The 24,902-nt window shown below is 47.1% G+C and overlaps 2 protein-coding genes across 2 annotated transcripts in view; one reads left to right on the top strand and one right to left on the bottom strand.

The window, feature by feature from the left end:
• Positions 1–24,902, bottom strand: part of FOXN2 (forkhead box N2) — a 339,657-nt gene that overhangs the window by 128,507 nt on the left and 186,248 nt on the right. The gene's annotated exons all lie outside the window — the stretch shown is intronic.
• On the top strand, positions 12,417–17,385 carry LOC144894308 (uncharacterized). Its single transcript, XM_078786870.1, has 2 exons — positions 12,417–13,668; positions 13,759–17,385. The coding sequence occupies exon 2, from the start codon at positions 14,281–14,283 to the stop codon at positions 15,619–15,621; it is 1,341 nt and encodes a 446-aa protein (XP_078642996.1). The 5' UTR covers positions 12,417–13,668; positions 13,759–14,280; the 3' UTR covers positions 15,622–17,385.

The raw sequence follows: 24,902 nt of genomic DNA, 5'->3' as shown, positions 1-24,902 counted from the left end.
GTGTTAATGTTCCTGAAACTAGCACAACAACACATCTCACCACATCTCACCACTACCTCCACCACTTTCTTTTCCCTACATGCCAGGGGAATACGAACAGCATCCGGCTGCTTGCTGTCCGAGTGATTTCCATGGTAATCAAGACCATTCCCCCTGGTTTGTCTAACATTCTGTTTGACGTGGCAGATGGACCTGCCCACGGGGTACTATGGGCTGTATCCAACCCAATCATTACTGTCATCATCAAAAAAATAAAGATTGAAGCCAGGTTTTATGGCCGAATGCCCTTCCTCACAGCAACCACTTCCTTCATGGTGGAACCTTAGCCTTCAACTAAAAAGCTGAACTGCCTTTTAGATGAATCTTCTCCCTACCTGCTGTCGTGCATCTATGCATATGTGGAATCCCCTCATGTTGTGCATCTCCGCATGCTGTCGTGCATCCATGCATGTGGGGAATCCCCTCATGGTGTGCATCTCCTCATGCTGTCGTGCATCCATGCATGTGGGGAATCCCCTCATGGTGTGCATCTCCTCATGCTGTCGTGCATCCATGCATGTGGGGAATCCCCTCATGGTGTGCATGTCCTCATGCTGTCGTGCATCTATGCATGTGTGGAATCCCCTCATGTTGTGCATCTCCGCATGCTGTCGTGCATCCATGCATGTGGGGAATCCCCTCATGTTGTGCATCTCCTCATGCTCCTCATGTTAGCCAATGTATTAAAAAATAAATTAAAAAGAGGTTATCTTTGCACTCCTGTCTGTCTGTTTGTCTGTCTGTCAAGTATATCTCAAAAAGTTGTGTATGGATTCAGCCAAATTCAGGGTGTGTGAATTTGATTCAGGGTGTGTGACAAGGAAGAATTAATTAGATTTTGTTGTTGATCCGAATATGGATCCCGACCAAACATTTTAAAAGTGATTCTTCACCATTGAGAGATAGGGCAAACAAACCCGATATATATCACAATATGTCAAAAAGTTGCGGACGGATTCGGCTGAGCTTGGTAGGCAGGTTGGGTGTGTGATTGGGTGTGTGACAAGGCCGAATCGAATCAATTTTAGTGAAAGTCATGATCAGCATACAATAACTTTTTAATTTATTAAAGTGATACTTGACCATTGAGTGATGGGGCCAAAAACGAAATATACTGTCGCGTGCCCGGGGTTAACATCCCTGCGGACGGATTAGCCGAACGAGCTTAACACTCCGAGTCGTTCAGTCAATGATGGCAGACCTTCTTTATACGTGCGGGGAGCATAGTGGACGGTAGCGTGGCTTACCTTTACGCGTCCCACTGGACGTCTTCTAAACTGCGATAATCAACTCGACTGACACGGAATTGCTTGTTTTCTTGTGACGTCATCGGAGCACGCGCGCAGGGCACCCTGGGACACCTCGGCCATTTTGATACCCTCTCGAACAACGTCGTCAGCGGATTCACATTAAATCGTTTTTGTTCACGACCAGTCATGCCAATTTGCGGCGTATTTCGTTGTTCAAACAGGCCAGGCGTTAGGCCAGGAGTTAAGTTTTACAAAACGCCCAAACTTCTGCTGAATCAGGGTGAGGAAACAAGAAATTTAAGTGAAGAGAGGCGGCGTTTGTGGAAGGCTGCCATCAATCGCAGTGACATCCAAACGGAATCACAGTGGGATCGCACACCTGTCTGCTCCGAGCATTTTGTTAACAGTAAGTAAGAACATGTTTCATGGAATGCGAAACCTGGAACATAAAAGTATTGAATTTGAAACTGTCCAATAAACTTTCTAAAGTTATGTACTCTTATCAACTCGGTCAAAATGAATCTCGATTTTATCATGTGAAGAACGTGCTATGTATTCGTTGCTTACATGATAAATATAGGTGATGACTTATGGCCATACGCACAAAGCACACATGGCGGCACTCACTTCGCACTGTGCGTCACATGTCTACAAAGTATGCACACATGCATGCACAGCTTAAAACTGCAGTGGTTTTTGAACAAATGGAGGGCACTTAATCAATCAGGTCCATAACATTAACACAAGCAGCTTTAAAAAATACATGTTTGTGTAATATATTAATACCTTGGATCGAATCAAGTGGACGTCATTCAGTTCTTTGTGTAGGATTTGTCGCACCCATCCATCTTGGTACAACCTGTATGCCTCGAGGGATTTATACTTCTTCAACTCATCTTTGGTATAGGCCGATTTGCTGAACAACAGGTAGTTGATCACGTCGATGTGGGTCACCTGAGGCCACTTGCTCACATTCTTCTCAAATTGATCATTTGATAGACCATAAGGGTCACACCCAATGACAGAAATCTTCTCTTTGTAACGAACAAGAACGTTCGGGGGGAGCGTCTCTTGGTAGCCAAGGTTGGCACTCGCACTGCTAGCCATACTCAAGCCTGGATCTACCGTATCCTTACGTACACTCCAAGTCTGTTCTACAGGTAGTTGGTTGCAGGTTGACCCACTGCCCAGGTGTTCACCAGTTCACTGGTCCACGGCAAACTTAAACCGAATGTTCTGTGTTTGTTGGGCAACAATACGTAATATAAACTAGATGGCACCACACTCCACATGAACGTGACAAAACAAACAAAATTACTTTATAAAACAGACTTTTTGCGATCCGCATTCACCATAAACCAACGCAACAAATCAATATCAGCGCACACGGACAGATTAGCTTGGGTATCAAAATGGCCGCCGCGCAATGCGAGATGGGTAACTGTGACGTCAGTGAAAACAAAGGATTATAATACAAAAATACCGGCTTTATTGAAAGAAATGCTGGTAACAAAAGAATGCACGGTAAACCTAATATTCCGAAAGGGATCGCCCCCACACAACCTCGCAGACAACACTGGGGGAAATATCAAAGAACGAAAGTAAAAATGTAGTGTACTTAGCTCTGAGCGGCTCTTGAACCCTGTCGGGAATCGTCACAGGCCCCGCGCCTCTGCGCGGGAAAACACAGGCCTCCGTGCACAGTCCACTCGTGGGAAAACGCAGGCCTCGGTCCGCAGTCCATGTGCGGGAAAACACAGGCTTCTGTGCACAGTTCTCTCACGGGAAAACGCAGGCCTCGGTCCGCAGTCCGTGTGCGGCAAAATGCAGGCCTCGGTGTGCAGTTCGCTCCTCTAGCCGCTGAGCGCAAAACGAGCAGGCTGTGCCCGTCCACTCGCCGTCTGCTCCACACAGCACCCAGACGACGCCCGTGCCTGCTCCAACCAGCGGCCGCCACCACATCACTCGATCGTACCCTAACCAATCATTCTTCGGGGTGTGGCCTCATCGCCACTTGTCGGCCTTTGTGATCACCATGTAGGTGGGGTCGGCGGTAGTGGAATAATGTCCTTTTTCAGGTTACTTTTATTTGGTGTTTAACTGCATGCCGATTGTCTGGCTATACAGTGCATTCAGAAAGTATTCAGACCCTTTCACTTTTTTCACATTTTGTTATGTTGCATCCTCATACTGAAATCGTTTAAATTCATCTTTTCCCTCATCAATCTACACTCAATCTATATAAATAAAACACAGTTTGTGTGTGTGTGTGTGTGTGTGTGTGTGTGTGTGTGTGTGTGTGTGTGTGTGTGTGTGTGTGTGTGTGTGTAATGTTACCGATAGACTCCTAAACGGAGAGGCTTACGTGCTTGATATTTGACATAGACATGGCCATTGAGCCTGGGACGAACATGGCCGAACTCAAAATATTTGACGATCCATATTTTTTATTCATATTTACCTCAGCGCATTTCAGCGAAGTACCCGCTAATCTCAGCCGGTTCCAGAGCAGCTCGCTGATTCGCTCAGAGCGATCACGTGATGTTCCATTCCCGCCGCCAGACTGATTCGCTCAGAGCGATCATGTGATGTTCCATCCCGTCACACGTCACACGTTTTTTCACCTTTTATGCGATCGTGTTTTGTATTGATTTTGTGCGATATGAATTAAATGTCTTTGAAACAGCTGTGAAACGTCTTTCCACAACCCTTCCGTAACCGATTGGAGCAGTTTATTGCCGCACAAAACGAGATCCGCGGAGCGAGTTGGCCGAGTCGTGCTGACCAAGATGGCGACACGGCGGCTTCACTTTTCACGGAGTATGAGCGTTCTATATATTTTAAATTCAGTGCGCCCGTGATTTGTGGCATAGACATGACCATTGGGCCTTCATGGTGTAATTTGTGCGAGGCTTTTGTCCGAGTGGGCTTGAGTCGAGAGGGCGAATGTACGGGTTGGGAATGTACGGGTCTCCCTTCCCCCGCCCGGCAACGCCAGTACTGGAGGACGTCACAGGATCGGTGAGTCTCCAAAATCCGCTTCGTGCTGTTGCGAATATGCAGGACTATGTCCGATTGTTGTGCTGCTCTCCGACCATGAGAACTGCAACGTCATTGTTGACTGGCCATCCCATTCCCTCCCCCTTCCCCCTCCCCCCTCCGTCCCCCCTTCCCTTCCCCCTCCACCCTACCCTCCACCCTACCCCTCCCCTTCTCCCCTCCCCCTCCCTTTCCCCTCCCCCTCCCCTCCCTTTTCCCCCTCCCCTCCCCCTCCCTTTCCCCCTCCCCCTCCCCCTCCCTTTTCCCCCTCCCCCTCCCTTTTCCCCCTCCCCCTCCCTTTTCCCCCTCCCCCTCCCTTTGCCCCCTCCCCTCCCTTTCCCCCTCCCCCTCCCTTTTCCCCCTCCCTTTTCCCCCTCCCCCTCCCTTTTCCCCCTCCCCCTCCCTTTCCCCCCTCCCCCCTCCCCCTCCATTTTCCCCTCCCCCCTCCCCCCCCCTTTTCCCCCTCCCCCTCCCCCCCCTCCCTTTTCCCCCTCCCCCCTCCCCCTCCCTTTTCCCCCTCCCCCCCTCCCCCTCCTTTTCTCCCTCCCCCTCCCCCTCCCTTTTCTCCCTCCCCCTCCCCCTCCCTTTTCTCCCTCCCCTCCCCCTCCCTTTTCTCCCTCCCCTCCCCCTCCCTTTTCTCCCTCCCCTCCCCCTCCCTTTTTCTCCCTCCCCCTTCTCCCTCCCCCTCCCTTTTCTCCCTCCCCCTCCCCCTCCCCCTCCCTTTCCCCCTCCCTTTTCCCCCTCCCCCTCCCCCTCCCCCTCCCTTTTCCCCCTCCCCTCCCCCTCCCCCTTTTCCCCCTCCCCCTCCCCTCCCCCTTTTCCCCCTCCCCCTCCCCCTTTCCCCCCTCCCCCTCCCCCTCCCTTTTCCCCCTCCCCCTCCCCCTCCCTTTTCCCCCTCCCCCTCCCCCTCCCTTTTCCCCCTCCCCCTCCCCCTCCCTTTTCCCCCTCCCCCTCCCCCCTCCCCCTCCCCCTCCGTTTTCTCCCTCCCCCTCCCTCTCCCCCCTCCCCTCTCCCCCCTCCCACCCCCTCCCATCCCTCACCCTCCCCATCCCCCCCCTCTCCCCCTCCACCATCCCATCCCCTCCCATCCCTCACCCTCCCCATCCCCCCCTCTTCTCCCCTCTCCCCCTCCCCCTCCCACTCTTCTCCCCTCCCCCCCCGTTCCCCTCTCCTCCTCCCCCCCCGTTCCCCTCCCCTCCCCTCCCCCGCCCGGCAATGCCGGGTACTTCTGCTTCTGCTAGTACCCTATAATGACAAAAAGAAAACAGGATTTTAGAAAGTTTTGCAAATTTAAAGAAAAAACTGAAATATCACATTTACATAAGTATTCATACCCTTTGTTATGACACTTGAAATTTAGCTCAGGTCCCTCCCATTTCTCTTGATAATCTTTGAGATGTTTCTACACCTTCATTGGAGTCCACCTGTGGTAAATTCAATTGATTGGACATGATTTGAAAGGCACACACTGTCTATATAAGGTCTCACAGCTGACAATGCATATCAGAGCAAAAACAAGCCATGAGGTCGAAGAACTGCCTGCAGAGCTCAGAGACAGGATTGTGTCGAGCCACAGATCTGGAGAAGCCCACATAAAAATTTCTGCTGCATTGAAGGTTCCCAAGAGCACAGCGGCCACCATAATTCTTAATGGAAGAAGTTTGGAACAACCAGGACTCTTCCTAGAGCTGGCCGCCCGGCCAAACTGAGCAATCGGGGGAGAAGGGCCTTGGTAACAGAGGTGACCAAGAACCCGATGGTCACTCTGGCTTTGCTCCAGAGATCCTGTGTGGAGATGGGAGAAACTTCCAGAAGGACAATCATCACTGCAACACTCCACCGATCTGGGCTTTATGGCAGAGTTGCCAGACGGAAGCCAAACAGTTCAATCTTGGTTTCATCAGACCACAGAATCTTGTTTTTGACAGTCTGAGAGTCCTTTAGGTGCTTTTTGCAAACTCCAAGTGGGCTTTCATGTGTCTTTCACTGAGGAGAGGCTTCCGTCTTGCCACTCTGCCATAAAGCCCAGATCGGTGGAGTGTTGCAGTGATGGTTGTCCTTCTGGAAGTTTCTCCCATCTCCACACAGGATCTCTGGAGCTCAGCCAGAGTGACTATCGGGTTCTTGGTCACCTCTCTTACCAAGACCCTTCTCCCCCGATTGCTCAGTTTGGCCGGGCGGCCAGCTCTAGGAAGAGTCCTGGTTGTTCCAAACTTCTTCCATTTAAGAATTATGGTGGCCGCTGTGCTTTGTCCTAATCCAAAGCGAAATACGAGGTCCTCCTTGCGAAGATTAAGCCGAAGCTTCATGAGTGTCATGAGTAGTTGATCCTCTAAAGATTGAGATCGCTTAACTCCGAGTTTTGTAGTATTGTTTATTTGCCAGGTCTTGTCTTCCATTGATAATTTCCCCTTATAATAATGAAGGTTCTGTGCATGAGGGGATACTTCTGCTAATAACCACTTAAACAGGTCATAACTAGGTAAACCTGTATAAAGTTTCACAAGTTCATCACAGTTTGCTATGTCCGAAACAGTAAGCTTCTTGTTACATACTGCAATGGTGGCTTTCAGTTTTGTGACGGTGTCCTTGGCTTGCAAATACTGGCTCATGAGCTGATCACAGTTCACAGTTAATTTGTCACAGTAAAAAAGTCCTAAAAGTAGTTTAAGTGGTAAGGATCACGTAGTGTGTCAATGTAAACAAGCAGTCTGTCAAAGTGACAGCGAACACCTGCGGCGCTATTGCCCCTTTCCGATCCCATGACGCATTGTGGTTCCGATTCGCGATAAGGTCTATGCGCTATCACCGACACTTTTTCACCTTTTTCATACCTTTTAATCAGATTTAACTTATCTTCCATCGTAACCACATTACGCTTGGAAACACAAGCAATTATCCTTCTTAGGACCCATGGCTAACACAGACACAGTAAAGGAATACTGTACGTCGCCTCTGTTTTGAATGAGAACCAGCAGCTGCGCGTACGTACAGTATACTGTACGTACATTTTAATATATTTTTAATGTGATTTTTATTGTATTTTAAATTGTTTTTTAGCTTCTTTTATTGTTATTTTATGTACTATTTTATTTATTTTAAATATATTTTAAAGGAAATTTTTTTTTCCACGTCCGTAGGAGTGACGTAAAGTCGCACATAATGACGTTCGCTGAACTGAAATTTACTCCAGAAGAGTGGCGTAAAGTCGGATTTGACGTAGGTTGAAATGGGTAAAACGGGGTATGACTGTATTATATATATGTCAAGTAGTAGATTTGTTATTGCCTAAAGTTCAGTTATAGACGTTGGGTGCTAATGTGTTGTGATTTGTATGATGTCTAAAAGTGCTGTTTCATAAAGTGGATAAAGGGTTTTTGCTTCGTTTTGGTTTTGGATGAGGAGGGGCTTGGAGTGAGGTCATGCTGAACGGGTTGTATACGTGTGCTTTTTTCGAGGCTGGTCGTAAAACCACGCCCACATGCGCTTGTTTTAGCGTAATGCAAGTAGAATGACATGAACCTATCGTTAACTATATATATTTTGTTTTAATCTCAGCAAACGCATGACTCTGTATAAACATGCTTTGGATTACTCATGTACACAAACCCATAAAATATATGGGTTTGTTTGGCTAAGCATACACTCTTCTCTTTGTGAGTTACAGTTCTGTTTTCTCGGAGCCCAGAAAAACAATTGATAAGGACGGGCTGACTCCCCCGAATGATAACGGTGGGAGGAACCTCTCCCAGTGTTGTTTGTTCCCTCGGAGATTTCCTGATAAAACGTGTCCCTATATAAATGGACTGGGAATCAATGTGTTTTCAGGAAGGCTTGACTTGGCATGTTCTTGCTGTAGATTGCTGTAGACGTCGGTCTCCTCCGGATCCGTATAAGTTGGTTATTAATAAAGCTGCGCCATTCCAGGCTATTGTGGACTTCTTTTGCAAACGAAGAGCTGATTCTTCACAGATGGTACCAGGAGTGGGGTGTCAACAGACGCGGAGGACGGGAAACGGAGCCCGATGGACAGGAGGAAGGCTGACCTGAGGCCGGCGCCGGCACGTTGATATCAGAGGGCTATTATTCCAAATTCGTACCTTCCTCCTTCGAGCGGGTTCAGTCTCCTTGTCTTCCCCGCTGTCTGCACTCGAACAGAAATTGTAAGTAGAGGCTCATTTAGGCCTCAGAATGGCGTAGCTTTGTTAAAGCCAGGATAAATAAATAATAGTAAGGATACAAGTAAGGACTTAACAGTAAGCTTAAAGTTACAGTTAGCACCAGGAGGGGAAAATGAGGTCGGACAGCCATATAGGTTGAAACCAGGTGGCCAAGATTTTTCCAGGAAGGAACAGCCCAGAGACAAGATGGGGTATGCCATTGCATGCCAGGGAACGAAGGGCTGTGGCTAAACTTAGATAGAAAGCCATAGAAACTTAGACGGCCAAAGGGACATGGCCAGGAAGGGTGAAATGCGTAGGTACCAGGTAGGTTTGACAAGAAGGTAGTGACAACTACGAGGTCAAGCCAGGAAGCTTTAGACTAAGTTCTAGACAAGAGGTCCAGATAAAGCAGGCCAGGATCTGGTGGACAAGAGAAAATAAATAAGCTCACAGGAAATGGGCCAGGTGAAACAATTAAGGAGGTAGTTAAGCAAGCAAATCAGCGGCTAATGCCGCTCGTCCATAATCCGGACCAAGACCCCGCGAAAGGGGAGGTAGCCACCATGCCCCCAACCCCCCCCCAAGACCTGAGCTCAGTCCCGGGGCTCTAGGCAACACCCCAACACCCCCCGCCCTGCCTCCCCTTTCCACCTCAACCCAACCCCCGTCCAAACCCGTCCCAAAAAATCCTTTTCCTTGAATGAGAGACGTAACATGAATGAGCAAAGATTGTTTGGGAGTGGCTGGATAAAGGCATGATTTGAGTCGATCTGAGTTTCGCGCGAAGAATGGGAGACTCAATCGTATATGAATGAGGAATGAATGTATATTGGGATGTTAATTGACGTGTGTGTCTGGCCAATGTGTTTGTCTGTGTGTCATGTGCAAAGCAGAGGGTTTCGGTGTGAAACTTTGTAAGCGATCTGCTCGACTTGGGGGAAATTCAGGCCGGGAATGTCCATTTTAACGTCTATCCGAGAGAACAGGCGAGGTCCTGAACTGAGTCCGGATTTTCATCTGTTTGGGAGTGTTTGGGAAGCGAATTGATATAAATCGGGTCAGGAAAGCACCCGGAGTGCCCTTGTCGATCTACTGTTGATATGAAGCGGTTTCTTGGAGATGGTTGCAGAATTCGAATCAATATGTGTGTTTTACTTGAATTGAAGAGTTCGTTCAATGGCAGATATTGTGTATTGTATGTGTGGGATGTATCGCTGAGGCAGCTCACCTTTGAAATTGGTGTCATATAGTGCATTTTGGGGTCGGGTGCGATGAGGTTGCTCAGAGTGCCGGCGATAACTCGCCCACTCTCAGAGGAAGTGTGTGCCCAAATGCATTGTGGGTCATTTCGACTTTGCTGGATGTCGGACGTTCACATGTCAGTATCTTGTCAAAATCTTCTTCTTCATATCATGTCCTTCATCCTTCATCTTCTTGTCAGAATTAGACATGAGTCATGAGCCATGTCGGAATAGTGGCCGGCTGTGACATATATGCCAGGCAATGTCACAGGACGAATACGTTATTTAAGATGGATTTATAAGATGGATAGATGGATGGATTTATTTAGGATGGTTAAATTAAACGATTTCTAGACAGAGTAATTAATTTCCGGAGCCAAAAAGTCTTGTTCATACAGTAAGTGAGATACAGTGCGAATAAATGAGATTCAGAGAGATCTCTGATTGAGGTAGGCAGAAATGTCACGTTTTCAATAGAACGCTGATCCGAGGAAGGAGGACGGTCGAGGTTTCAACTGTCGGTATGTGGTGTGGCTTGTGCCAAGGTGTGGACGCGAGGAGGTGCGTTGATGAAGCGTTGTGCGAACGAGGAAGGATGTGCGATGGGCATTGTGAAGCACGCCTCGTACGGAAGTTCCTGGACGGATTGTGACGGTTGTTGGATTCGTAGAAGTTAGCATTATGCTATGTAGAGCCACATTAATGGTCATTTGTCCATTGTCGCCGGACTTGCATTACTTGTGGGATAATAAAGCGCTGGTTACCCCAATTCGAAGTTTGACCTTTTAAAGTTTAGTTGACCTTTGTTCGAGATATGCAAGGGAAAGGTCAGAGGTAATTCACTAACCTTGGAAGAACGACAGGCGGAGTCAGTCTACAGGGTGTTGCTTTAACGACAGGATATAGAACTTAAATCTGGAGAGAATATCGGGACATATATTGTGGGTAAAACCAAAATCATGTACGTAATTAATGAACAGAGAATATCGAGTCCTGTTTGTCGTTGTAATTGTCGTTGATGTCCCGATTCAGGGGTCTCAAGAAATAAACAGACTTCCGGTGCCGACTGGACGCGTCAGGTACAGTACGCTGGAATTTAATTTAAGTCATGTCAAGAGGAGGACATTTGTGAGGATGAAGAGATGCAAGTAACGTGGATTAAATTGTGGTATCACGAGCTGGGTGCCAGAGATATTGTGGTTATTATAACTCACTGAGTATAGGGGGCGCCGGGCGCACCGAGTACAGATCGGGTTGCATGATGGAGCACGCATGCATGGATTCTGGCTTTGCGAGGCCCCGGATAGAAATTGGCATTTCGATGCTGTGGATTATATTATGCCTGCCCGGAAAGGGGATGTCCTGTGCTGGGGCTGGCGACATGCCTCTGTTATTTGTCTGTCTGTCGGTCTGATTGTAAGTCTTTGGTACTGGGAGGGCTAATTGAGTGCTCAGGCGTCATTGTTCCATGGAGGCAGGAGCTGTGAGTCACAAAATGTAAACGGGAACTTTGTGTAATCATCAAGTTTTTCCATCAAGGAAGGGGTGATGAAAAGTTATTTGTTTTAGTGTGAAGTAGGTTGGTTGCTTACTTGTCACTGTAAGATGAGAGTTGTGTTTTTAAGCTTGGTCTTTGAATGAATTGTTGCTTGGAATGTGTTGATTGGAAAAGTGATTTCTGATCGCTGATCCGATCTGGTTTTGAATTGTTTGATTTAATTTTGAATTGATTGGAGGTAATAAGGAGTTGTGTTGATTTCCTGATTTGAGTTCATCTGGAAACGAAGACAGATGGGATTAATGTGTATATCAGGAACAATTTGGAAAAGAAATATGGATATATGACATTACTAAAATATAACCAAGCAATTGAGAGTTCTTGGGTTAATGGGATATAAATAAATGCATCTACAAGTTGATGGTTTATAAAAAATTTAGGTCTGGATGATACTTAAACGATGAACAATGTTGGCAATATACAAAGAATGTGACTTATTTTTTGGGGGGAAAACATGTGGTTTAAATTTGGTTGGCAAAGTTTTAAAGATGGAGATGTTTCGCAGAACTCTTATGATTATTTACATGAGTGGTGGACTATTCCATGGCGAAGCATTTTTCAGTTTTTATGATTAAGGTTTAAGGTCTTTATGATCTGTTTAGTGTATTTTTCAAAGGAGAGGGTTTTGGTCAATGATGATGCCAAGATTCCGGATGTGGATACTGGGAAACCATCGATGTTGGGGGGAATGAAGATTAATTCAGATTTAGCGTAGTTAAGTTCGAGGAAGCTGATCTGAAGCTAGAATTTTATTTCAGTTAGGCAGTTTGTCAGGATAGAGTGGGTGGTGGTGGAGCACGATTTGGTGGAGATGAAAAAGCTGGATGTCATCGGTGAAGCAGTGGAATTGGAGACCATGGTGCATTGGCTATGGTGCATGACGGATTAAGTGACCAAGGGGGGATAGGTACAGGACGAAGAGGAGGGGGCCAAGAACTGAACCTTGGGGGACACCTTAAGGGGGAGTGAATTGTGGTGATTAAGCTGTTGTAGATGCTGTCAATTTTGCTTTGGATGAATGGTCCAGGAAGGAAGGAGGGTGCAGGTGGCACCAGGTGTGAGTGCACAGGTGTGCACCAACAGGTGTGTGGAGCAAGGTGGTGGTATCCAGGGAGCTGAGGAGTTTGTTCACGTTGTAAAGTTTGTTTATTTAGTTTGTTTATTGTAGAGAAGAGTGCTTTTGGGATTCCGGAGCCAGAGTGGATAATTTGAGGGTAGTAGGTGGAGTAGAGGACATCTTTGCAGTGCTGTAGGTGGTCCTTGTAGGCTTGGGAGTGAACTGATTTGGGTTTAATAGGCACAAGCTGGTCTAAACAGGGTGAGGAGGATGGTGTGATTGATGATGTCAAAGGAGGCGTTGAGGTGAGGAGGATGAAAATGTTGAGGTTGCCGGCATCAGAGGAGAGAAAAGGTCGCTGGTGATTTTGAGGAGAGCAGTTTCAGTACTGTGGCTGGAGCAGAATCCGGATTGGGATGTTTCATACAGGTTATTGGCAGAGTGGTGATGTTTGAGTTGAGTGGCCACAGCACGTTCCAAAACTTTTGACAGAAAGGGTAGATTGGAGATGGGTCTGAAGTTATTTAGGGTGTCAGGGTTTAGTCTAGGGTTTTTCCAGAATGGGGGTGAAGTTTCACGAGTTTTTGGGGAAATCGGTATGTGAAGCTGGATTAAGTTGGAACTGCTTGATGAGCCATGGAGATGGATTGGGTTTTGTTGTTGGTTGTCTGGGAGTTCGGTTGTTGCATTGCCAAAGGTTTCTGTGTGGTGGACACACTCGTTGGCTGTTGTCTTGTGTGACGTGGATGGAGATGTATGTGGCTGTGTGTGGCTGCCTGGAGGGGAAGGCGGCTACAGTGGTTGATATTGGTTGTGGGTTGTCCGGGGTGCTTCGATTTGCATAAGGGGTGAAGATTGGGATATTACATTATTTTAAGTAAGTATTGGCATGAGTAATTACAGAAGTAATTATGAGTTATTATGAGTAATTAGTGGTATGAGTATTAGTTATGAGTTCCAGGTGTTGAGCTAGTTATGCTAGTTATCCAGCTAGTTATGAGTAAGTGATTATTTTAGTAAAATCACATGTTTCGCTGTGTTGTTGATCTGGGGACAAGCTAGTTTGATGGGTACCCTGGGGTCTTCGGCGTGTCTATGTGTTTGGCTGTCTGTCACACCGGACTCTTGAATGGGTTTTCATGAGACGAATTTCAGACATAACAGTGAGAATCTATTTTGAGCGAATCACAGTGGGTGAGGAAAACATTGTGTGTGACCAGACACCAGAACTGACCAGAATTGAAATTGGAAGTAGACCAGGTTATTTCTATTATTTGTTTATTCGTGAAAATAAATAAATAATAGGGGGAGGTTAATGGAGGTTAATGGTGGTTTGTTTGTGTTAATGGAGGTTAATGGTGGTTTGTTTGTGTTAATGGAGGTTAATGGTGGTTTGTTTGTGTTAATGGAGGTTAATGGTGGTTTGTTTGTGTTAATTCTAGTTGAAACTCTCGCTGAAGTAATTTTCGTTTATTTTTATTTTTTGATTCGATTTGAGAGTTGAGATGATTGATTTTTTATTAATTTTATAATTTTATTTTTATTGATGTTGGAAACAGGTAATGGGATGCTGAGAGAAGGATGGAATTTAATTTGAATTGGACTGGATTAAATGGGATTGAATTTAAAAATTGAATATTGAATAAAATTGGATCCACTTGGAAAAAAGTGGATTAGGAAATTGGAGACCTGTAGACCAGGCGCTCCCAGGAGACTTGTGGATCAGGTGTTCCACCAGAGGAAAAAGACCAGGTGTTCATGGAGCACTTCACCTGCAAGAACGCCTTGGAACCAAGGTGGAAGGGACCAGTCCAGGTGTTGCTGACTACACCAACGGCAGTCTTTTGCAAGGGCAAGACTTCGTGGATCCACGCCACGCACTGTAAGTTGGCCATACAAGCACCAGACACCACACCCCCAGAACACAGTAAGGATGGGCCTAATCATAGGTACAATACTATTGATGGCGACAGCAGCTAGGGGAAACTCCGATTCCAATAGATGCGAAAACGAAACCCGACACCTCACCGTAACATGGGGACAAAGAGTATCACTACCATGTTTCGAACAGAAAGCCCTGCACACAAATTGGGTGAACATAAATTGGCTAGCACTGTCGGCAGGGCCTGGACGCGTTGGCATGGTACTACAAAAGCAACGAGAGTTCCGGGAAGACGGGCAAGCTAGCATTAAGACCTTGGCCCAACCAGGATACCAATGGGGAACCCCTGATTTTAAGCTACAAACACGCACGCGCCTAGAGAAAGGCATGACTATGCAGGTCCGGTGCAGCGTCTGGACCCCTGGCGCGGCCGGTGGCGAAAAGAACTACATACGATGCAACGAATACATACTCACGCCACACCCCCAGAATAAGGCCCCAAAGAGGGGGGAAAACACATATTGGAAAGTGGCCAGGGAGGTGGCAACAATTCAAAATAGGACACACCGCTGGTCGTGCATGCGCTTTCCCCAAGCAGGCACCACAGGAATACACATGATAGTGCTACCTCTGTCCCTCAATGACCTCTGCTCACAACCTATCGATCCCCCATGTTTAGTCACCACGCTGGAAAGAGAAGGGGTTGACAACGGCAAGAGTTGCAATCGACAATTTAATTATCGCCCGTCAATGATTGCCCATGTGGCCGAGAGGCCTGCCCCCGTCTGGGTCAAACCACAGAAAGGGAGGGTCTGCCTCCAGGGTTCCGGCCACTTGCGTATGGGAGAATCAGAATGCGCCTACACTCTCCCCGGGAAGCTGGGACAAGGGAGCTCGGGGATTACATTACGAATAGTACTGCAAGATAAACGCAACCACAACATAACGGCTATAACATTCTCTAGGGGGGTTAGTAGGATTAATGGGGTGGTAAAGGGACTCCAGTGCTTATCCACCCACCTGGTCCCACCCCATGGGACAATGTTTATATGCGGCGACAAGGCTTACCCCTATTTACCAAATAATTGGGGGGGCACATGTTATCTGGGTTCAGTCCTTCCTGACGTTGAGATACTGGATGAGCTAGACCCAAAGTCCTTGGACAGGCGTTATAAGAGGTCAGTCATGAACGAAGATGGAACCACTAAACTACACGGGAGCCTAGGGGAAAAGGTGTTTGGTTTCTTCTTCCCAGGAGCGGGCACAGTCATGGATAGTTTCCGGATAGATAAATTGGCTTTGGCCCTAGAAAAGGTGGCAAACGACACCGCTACGGCTCATGACATACTATTGGATCGATCGGATCGCGCGCGAAAATTCTTATACATTTAGCTGGCTCACTGACTGGTTCCAGGGATGGACGGGCACCATAGTGAAGTGGTTATTGACCGCACTGGCTGTGATAATCGGGGTAGTAATTTGGGGGGCACTAATGAAATCTCTAGTCCTCCTCTGTATGAGAAAGTATTTTACAGGATGGAAAGTGAAGAAGCCGCCGACAACAACTATGGCTCTGACCACAGAGGCCGTCGACCTGAACGGGTCCTTCAACAAGGCAGTTGCGACCGGCGCTCCAGAAAATTGCATTGAATTTTGTGGCAACTGTGATACTTGTGTGGATCCCATGTGGGAACTGGCTGCTGCCTGTAACGGTGTATGTGATGACTGTGATACTTGTGCTATAAACCCCTTGCGTGTACTGGCTAACGCTGCTTATGTATTACAAGCTGACAGCTGCACGCCCCCTTCCGACCCAACTATGGATCTGATTGCGACACTGGGTCTGGCGGTTGAGGGACCCGACGCGGATGTCCTAGACCCGCAAGCCGACCAGGCGCCCATGGGAGACTTTGACATAAAGGAAGTCCCTCTCTTTTCTTCAAATGTTTCGGATCTCTTTGATCCAAATGTTTCGGATCTCTTTGATCCACATGTTGCGGATCTCTTTGCTTCAAGTGATTCGGATTCGGATTTTTACGCTCTGTACCCTGACCAGGAAATTGAGACACAAGATACTGACGACATTTTGTATTCCCCAGAACAGCAACACGTGAGGGACCTCATGGGCATGACCGTTGATTAACTTCGAAGATCTGCAAGGACTGGGTCTGCAAAGGGTGGGGGGAGCCAGTTCCGCAGGGGAAGTGATGCACCCTCTGGCGGAGCAGAACCTCATCTGGACCAGACCTCTTCGTTGTGGATCCGAAACGTTAATGGACTTTCATGTTCTGAGCCCTCAGGCTCCGAGCACGCACCACACGACACGTTCGCCAAATGCACGGGCGAGGCGCTTTGGGCGCACGATATGCCCTTGGGAGATACCCGCATTACACAATTATTTTTTCAATACCCGCATTACACAATTATTTTTCAATAAAGCCCGATGTGGCACGTTGTCTCTTAAGATACTTTGTCTCGACGAGACAAGAGGAAGGAATGTCAAGTAGTAGATTTGTTATTGCCTAAAGTTCAGTTATAGACGTTGGGTGCTAATGTGTTGTGATTTGTATGATGTCTAAAAGTGCTGTTTCATAAAGTGGATAAAGGGTTTTTGCTTCGTTTTGGTTTTGGATGAGGAGGGGCTTGGAGTGAGGTCATGCTGAACGGGTTGTATACGTGTGCTTTTTTCGAGGCTGGTCGTAAAACCACGCCCACATGCGCTTGTTTTAGCGTAATGCAAGTAGAATGACATGAACCTATCGTTAACTATATATATTTTGTTTTAATCTCAGCAAACGCATGACTCTGTATAAACATGCTTTGGATTACTCATGTACACAAACCCATAAAATATATGGGTTTGTTTGGCTAAGCATACACTCTTCTCTTTGTGAGTTACAGTTCTGTTTTCTCGGAGCCCAGAAAAACAATTGATAAGGACGGGCTGACTCCCCCGAATGATAACGGTGGGAGGAACCTCTCCCAGTGTTGTTTGTTCCCTCGGAGATTTCCTGATAAAACGTGTCCCTATATAAATGGACTGGGAATCAATGTGTTTTCAGGAAGGCTTGACTTGGCATGTTCTTGCTGTAGATTGCTGTAGACGTCGGTCTCCTCCGGATCCGTATAAGTTGGTTATTAATAAAGCTGCGCCATTCCAGGCTATTGTGGACTTCTTTTGCAAACGAAGAGCTGATTCTTCACATATATAATATATATATATATATATATATATATATATACATATATATATATATATATATATACATATATATATATATATATATATATATATATATATATATATATATATATATATATATATATATATATATATATATATATATATAATTATATATATATATATATATATATATAATTATATATATATATATATATATATATATATACATGTACATATACATACTCTCTGCCACTCCATTCATCACTCATATCGGCAGTCTGCAGCCTCCTCACTCTCTGCAGACCTGGACAAAATCACAGACTGGTAAAACAAGTGGAACATGTCTTTCAATCCTGAAAAATCTCACACTCTTACTATGTCTCTCCAAAACGACCGACTGGAAAACCCTCCCATCTGATTTCTCAACAATCCTCTCCAAGAAGTTCTGTCGCTCAAGCTTTTGGGTCTCACTATCTGCCATGATCATGAAAACCACATTTCCAAGCTGGCCTCCAAAGCCAGTCGCCGACTGGGCATCCTCTGTCGTGCGAAGATCCTTGGCACACCTGAGCTCCTCACCACATACAAGGCTTTCATCCGCAGCTCAATTGAATAATGTTCCCCCCTCTGGGCCGGTGCTCCTGCCTCACACCTAGCTCGGCTTCACGCTGTTGAAACCAAAGCTTTCAGAATCATTGGAATCTCCTGTGATGAAGCTAACTCCGAGGGCCTTTCACTCACTCACCGCAGGCAGGTTGGTGGTCTTTCTGTCTTCGACCGACTCCTATTCGGCCTTGCTCCCCCAGATCTCTCTGTGCTCTGTCCCCCTAATATTCCTACAGGTCGCACAAGATCTGCCTGCAACCCTCTTATGGTTAAACTGCCAAAATCTAGGCTCTCTGCTCACCTTCACTCCTTCATTCCTCTTTTCTCCCGCCTCTGGAACAAACTCCACTACTCCCTTCAATCCCACTCCTCCCTCCAGGTCTTTAAAACAGCTGTTCACCACCATCTCTTATCTTCCCCCATCCAAAACCTTGATCTTTTCTAACCCCGCTAATTCACCCCAGATACACTTTTTTCGAAATTCCAACTTCTTTCCTGGAAGTCCTTGCAGTGTTCATATGTTTTATACCGCTCCCTACTCCCCCCAAGCCCTCCCCCTCCCACATTTCTCCGATGTCCCTGCTCTCAAATGTTGTGTTTGTGTCCTTCCCCCTGTCTCCGCATCTTGTCTACCGCTCCCCTTATTTTGTGTTTTATGTGTCGGTTTGACTTTTTGTGCGATTAATGTTAGCTCTTTCACGAGCCTCGATCTTGTATACAAAAAAAAAAGAAGTGCTCCAACCTAATGAGTATCTGAATTAACATCTTTACGATGTGGCATTGCGGGATGGCTTCTTCCGGAGCTTCGCAGACAGGACGGACGTTGTGACGGGGACGTCACGGCGTTCGCTCATTCGGTTGGAGCACTAAATTATATATACGAGCGTGACTCGGCGCTCGTATATAACTCGGCGCTCGTATATAACTCGGCGCTGGTATATAACTCGGCGCTAGTATATAACTCGGCGCTAGTATATAACTCGGCGCTTCACCACACGTCGTTTCAGACGGGTAGGCATCTTTGACCATGTCTGCTTTCTCAGGGAGTGAGGGATGGCGGGAATGGTGGGTAGGGGTTAGTGGTGGTGATGGTGGATTGGGGATCATGGGGGAAGTGGGGGAATGGTGGAGGGGAGATAGGGTGGCTGGTGATGGAGAGATGGTGTGGGTGAGCAGCCAAAATTGGATCTTCATGGTCTTTTGGTTCCTCTGGATCTTTAAGAGTTTTAGGGGTATTTTGGTTCTTTGGAGTCATTAAGGGTCTTTTGGATCTTCGGGGTGTTTTGGGTCTTCAGGTTGTTTTGGGTCTTCAGGGTATTTTGGGTCTTCAGGGTGCTGTGGGTCTTCGGAATGTTTTGGGTCTTCAGGGTCTTTTGGGCCATTTTGGTCTTCAGGGTCTTTTGGATCCTCTGGGCCTTTAAGGGTCTTTGGGGTGTTTTGGGTATTCAGTTGCCTTTGGGTCTTCGGGGACTTTTAGGTCCTTTGGGCGTTTCGGGTCTTCAGAGGTATTTTGGGTCTTCAGGGTATTTTTGGTCCTTTGGGTCTTTAAGGGTATTCAGGGTCTTTAAGGGTCTTTTCAGTCTTTAAGGGTATTTTGGGTCTTCAGGGGTCTTGGTGGTCTGAAGGGTCTTGGGGGACTTAAAGGGTCATCAAAGGTCTGAGGGGTCTCAGCAGTCTAAAGGGTCAAAAGGTATATTGCAACAGTATGTAATTAAGAGGACACGAACTGTGTTTTGGGTGTTAATTGTATTTGAAGAAGACGGTCTGGTTCACATATTCTTCCACCGACTCCTCTCCGGCCTTGCTCCCCCAGCTCTCTCTCTCTGTGCTCTGTCCCCAAAATATTCCAACAGGTCGCACAAGATCTGCCTGCAACCCTCTTCTGGTTAAACTGCCAAAATCAAGACTCTCTGCTCACCTTCACTCCTTCATTCCTCTTTTCTCCCGCCTCTGGAACAAACTCCCTCACTCTATTCAATCCCACTCCTCCCTCCAGGTCTTGAAAACAGCTGTTCACCACCATATCTTATCTTCCCCCATCCAAAATCTTGATCTTTTCTACCCCCGCTAATTCACCCCAGATCCACTTTTTTGAAATACCGACTTCTTTCCTGGAAGTCCTCGTCCATGTGTTTTTTTTTTTTTAGCTCTCCCACCCCTCCCATGCCTCCTACCCCAAGCCCTCCCCCTCCCACAGATCTCCCGATGTCCCTGCTCTCCATCTTGTCTCCCGCTCCCAATATCATATGTTTTCTATTTTATGTGTCAGTTTGTGTTTTTGTGATCAATGTCAGCTCTTACACGAGCCTCGATCTTGTATACAAAAGAAAGAAAAAAACATACAAATATCACCAAATACGTTTGCTCAATTATAATAAGATATATAATATATATGTATGTATATACGTACTGTATATTTTTTAAAAAATTGGTGTGGTTTTTGGTGGGCTGGAACGGATTAATAGCATTTCAATGCATTTCAATGGGGAAATTTGATTTGAGATACGAGCAATTTGAGTTACGAGCTCGGTCACGGAACGAATTAAACTCGTAAGTCAAGGTTCCACTGTATATATATATATATATATATATGTATATATATATATGTATATATATATATATATATATGTATATATATTGTTGTGGTTTTCCGAAGCCCGTTCCCTTACAAAGGGGAGATTAAGCCCCTTTTTCTCTCTGGGTCTTCCAAAACCGCGAGACTGAGTCGCCACTGTCCGGGCAGACGTGGGAAAGGGTCTCGGGACAATTTTGCACGTACCTTGAGTACCCACGCCGCAGTGGAAGCGGGGATCGAGTCTCGCACGAACCACGTGTGGTTGCGTACGCCCGAGCAGATGGCGTACCACGTGACCCGTGCTGTTACCTTTCTTATAGAACCCGATCAGAGCGATCTAATTCGTACCATGCTAAGCCAATGATGGAAAACACAAGACGGTCGAATCAGAAGGAAGAACAGATTTATTTACACTATGTACAATGATTTGGTAGAAGAAGGAACACAGGGCAGAACTTAAGCAGTCTTAACTCTCCCAGACATGGGCCCGATCACTCACACGGGGAAATGGAAGAAGAATGTCCGCGCGCCGAACGCGGCTGCTTCGGTCGCTCCAGGAATAGCTCACCCGGCGTGGCCCTCTGGCGGTCACAGCACGTATCCCGGCGAAGGCAGGCAGGCGGGAAAATCCTTGTGGCGCGTATATCGGCAAAGGCAGGCAGGAGGAAAAACGCGTGTCTGTGGCCCGGCGTGGGTCGTCTTTACAGCGCGATTAATACTGCGCAGAGCGCGCGCGGGGAGCAGGGCAAGTTCGTGTGCAATGCGGTTATGCTCAACTCAACTGAACTGCCGTATTTTCACAACTCCGATCGCGTAACTGGTCTGACTTGCCGTGTGCTCATCTCATAACTGAGAACTGAGGTGGGGGCTCTGGGCACAGAGTTATCACGCCCCGCCCTAGCCCGACTTGAACGTTCCAAACCCCACCTTTTGCCGCAGTGGTAAGTCACTCCACTCGAGCCCTGATTGGCGGCTCGCGCTTACTTTTGGCTCCTCCTCCGCCTTCCTTTGGCCTCGGTCGACTTGTTCAGGCCTGCCTCGTGGTATTTCGTGCCAAAACCAAAAGCATCGAAGCATCGTAAGGATACCTAATTCTCATTATCCTACTCAACGCAAAACTAACACAGGAAAGGACTACACTTACATTTACTAAGCAATAACAGCTTAAACAAGGCTACATGTTGCAGTGTATCTAACTAGGAGGGGAAATTAACCTTTATTATAAAACCACAAAACCACAACAATATATACACACACACGCACGCACATTCATATACAGTATATATATACACACGCACATTCATATATGCACACACACACGCACATTCATACACACACACACACACACACACTCATATATATATATTGTTGCGGATATGGGATTTGCATCCATCCATATCCGCTTGTAAATATTCCCCTATTTCCTCAATACTTCCCAACTATCCCCAATCCCCCATTCCCTCGTCCCATTTTCTGTAAACAACACTCTGTAGACCCGACCTCCCCCTATTTCCCCCATTAAATGTCGTGCCCAGGTTCACCGCATCTCATGTAAGACAACTATAGGACATCTTGCTAGTTATTCTTAGTCTATGTCAGTTAAGGACTCGTTTCCATTAATTCTGACCCTTCGTTGCACCAGAATGTGATTGTATGGCACCGTTAGGAAGTTTAGGACCTCCCGATACCTCCCCGCAGGCTCTTCCTCACGGTTCAGCAACAACAACAACAACAACAGCAACGGCAGTGGCGGGCGACGGGGAAGTGCGCGTCCTCACTCCGGCTTGGTTGGTAGGGGGTGTTGGGAGGGCACCAGGCCTTCCCAACGAGCCGCCATCGAACATGTGCTCGACGGGGTTACCAAATAGGGGCTCCCTGTCAGCTCCTCGTCAAGGGCGGCGCCCGGTAACCCCCGCACCCAATGGAAGCGGCGGACCGGCCCCAGTGGGGCGGAGCCAACCAGCCGAGGGCGTGTCACTCCCCGCTGAGCATGCGCAGGGAGAGGGAGGTGACGTCAGATGCGCGCTGAGCTTGAAGCAAGAAAGACGTCCCTTCCGAGCGCTGTGAGGCCTCCCCGCATCTTCTGGACTGGACCGTGCTTTATCCTGTCCCCGAGCCAAGGTGCACCTTGTGCTATCGACCTACCTGTCCCTTCCTGCCATCAATCCCTGTGTAAGTCCGCCTTGTTCCGTTTGTCTGGGCTTAGATAAGACGGTAATTAAGTGCCCATCTCTTCTGTGTCTTTACCTCACTCTGCCTTGTAATCTACCCCTTTTCTCCACCACTGTAATTATACCCTCCTCCGGAGGTCTTGAGAACTGTACCCCTTGCGTCGTTTCCTCTTTCCCAGTCGTCGTGTCCTTTCTATCATTGATTTGGCATAGCGCGATTTGGTCAACGTCTGGGTGGACTCGGGGTCTAGTCGGGGAATAACTGTTCGGTCGCGGCAATACCACCGCTCGGTAAATAACATCTAAACCGCGTCCGTAACAATATATATATGTATATATATTGTTACGGGTAGCGGACACGATTGTTACTTTGGGCCGAGCGGCATGGTCAACCGCGACCGTTACAGGATCCCCGATTAGCCCGACTCCCCCAACGTTGACCAATCGCGCCACAGGTATTCAATCGGGAAACCTCTAAAGCGACCGAATGTAAAGAGAGAAGAGAGAAGAAGACAGAGTACGGAGGAATAACAGGATTTATTACTACACACAAGCAAAAAGAAGGAGCGATCAAAGTTATTTACAAGCAATGGATGGAAGAAGCAGTCACACAGTGAATCGTTAGCTTATACTATTCAATTTACTTAACCCCAGGACAACGATTAAGACAGACGACGTTCACACTTACACGGGGGAAATTGCAGGCAGGAATGGCGGAGGTGGGTTGCTGGAGAGGGAGGCAGGGTCAGGGTCCCTGCAACTGGCAGGGCTGGAGGTAGCAGCTCCTTTTTGGTGGGAAAACCCTCGGTCGCGTCGACGCTGCTGATGCTGTGGACGTCACGCGCTGGCTCGGTCACCACCTGCTCCTCTCCTTCTGGTGGAGCCGTCTCCCTCCTCTCAGCGCGTCTCTCCAAAGCTTGTTTTCATCTCCAAGTACCTCTCCTTTTTGGTTTGGAGCGTCTCTCATCTCTCATCTCACAGCTCACAGCCCAGCTCACAGCTCATCTCTCCTCTCATCTCATCTCTCATCTCCGAAGCAGTCCCTTCCAGTCGCTTTTATTACTCGGGGTCGGAATCAAGCCGCCGGCTGTCGAGGGCACGCCTACCGGGTCGCTCACCGCGGTGCTGGTTGGCTGTTAGGGCTGTCCGATTCCCCCTTTGATCATGACCGACGTGCCACGCCTGTGAGTTGGCGGCTCCTACCCCCCTCTTCTCCGAGATTAGTACATGGGCAATGGCGGCTTGCGGGATTGAACACCACTCGCACCGCTTTTGAAAGGAACTTTGGAGAGCGGGAGATGATTGGGAAATTGAAAGGGCCTACGCTTATTTCGTTTGATACAATGCAGAGTCAATCTAGTGGGAAAACACATATTTAGCCTACATAGAATAAGGAATATAAGCTATTTAAAAAGATATATCGTGGCCTGTGTGTAAGTTTCATGGAATTAACTAGGGGGACGTCCTTCGACCTTATTTACTCTACGAGGGTCAGTTAAAACACAGCAAACCAGTTCTCACATTCTTTACACTTTCCAAATTCGTTACAATATATATATATATACTGAAACGCAAAAGAAACTTACCACCTTTGAAACACTTTAAATATCAACAATAACGCTGCGTGTAGTAAATGTGTGAACTTATTTGTGGACAATAGTGTCCTCACTGTCAGACAAAACGGTCATGGATGGTCACTTGAACCTTCAATGGTCACTTCATAGCACAGCTGTTGAACAGCCGTTTTGACTGTCAGTGATTAGCCAAAGGGTATGGGATGATTTTAATGAGCTACACGTGATGTCTTGATATTGGCTTTTAAAAAGGCCAGTGCAAAATGGGCATTTTGACCGAAAAATTTGACCATTTTGACCAACTTCAAAAAGACCGAAAACACAAAAGAAACTTACCACCTTTGAAACCTTTAAATATCAACAATAACACTGCGTGTAGTAAATGTGTGAACTTATTTGTGGACAATAGTGTCTTGACTGTCAGACAAAATGGTCGACGGATGGTCACTTGAACCTTCAATGGTCACTTCATAGCACAGCTGTTGAACAGCCGTTTTGACTGTCAGTGATTAGCCAAGGGTACGGGATGATTTTAATGAGCCGCACGTGATGTCTTGATATTG

Source organism: Myxine glutinosa, chromosome 11 (assembly GCF_964187855.1).
Source record: "Myxine glutinosa chromosome 11, kmMyxGlut1.1, whole genome shotgun sequence".
Taxonomy (NCBI): Eukaryota; Metazoa; Chordata; class Myxini; order Myxiniformes; family Myxinidae; genus Myxine; species Myxine glutinosa.
Note: the sequence above shows the minus strand (reverse complement) of the source record. Positions and strands in the feature narration are given on the sequence as shown.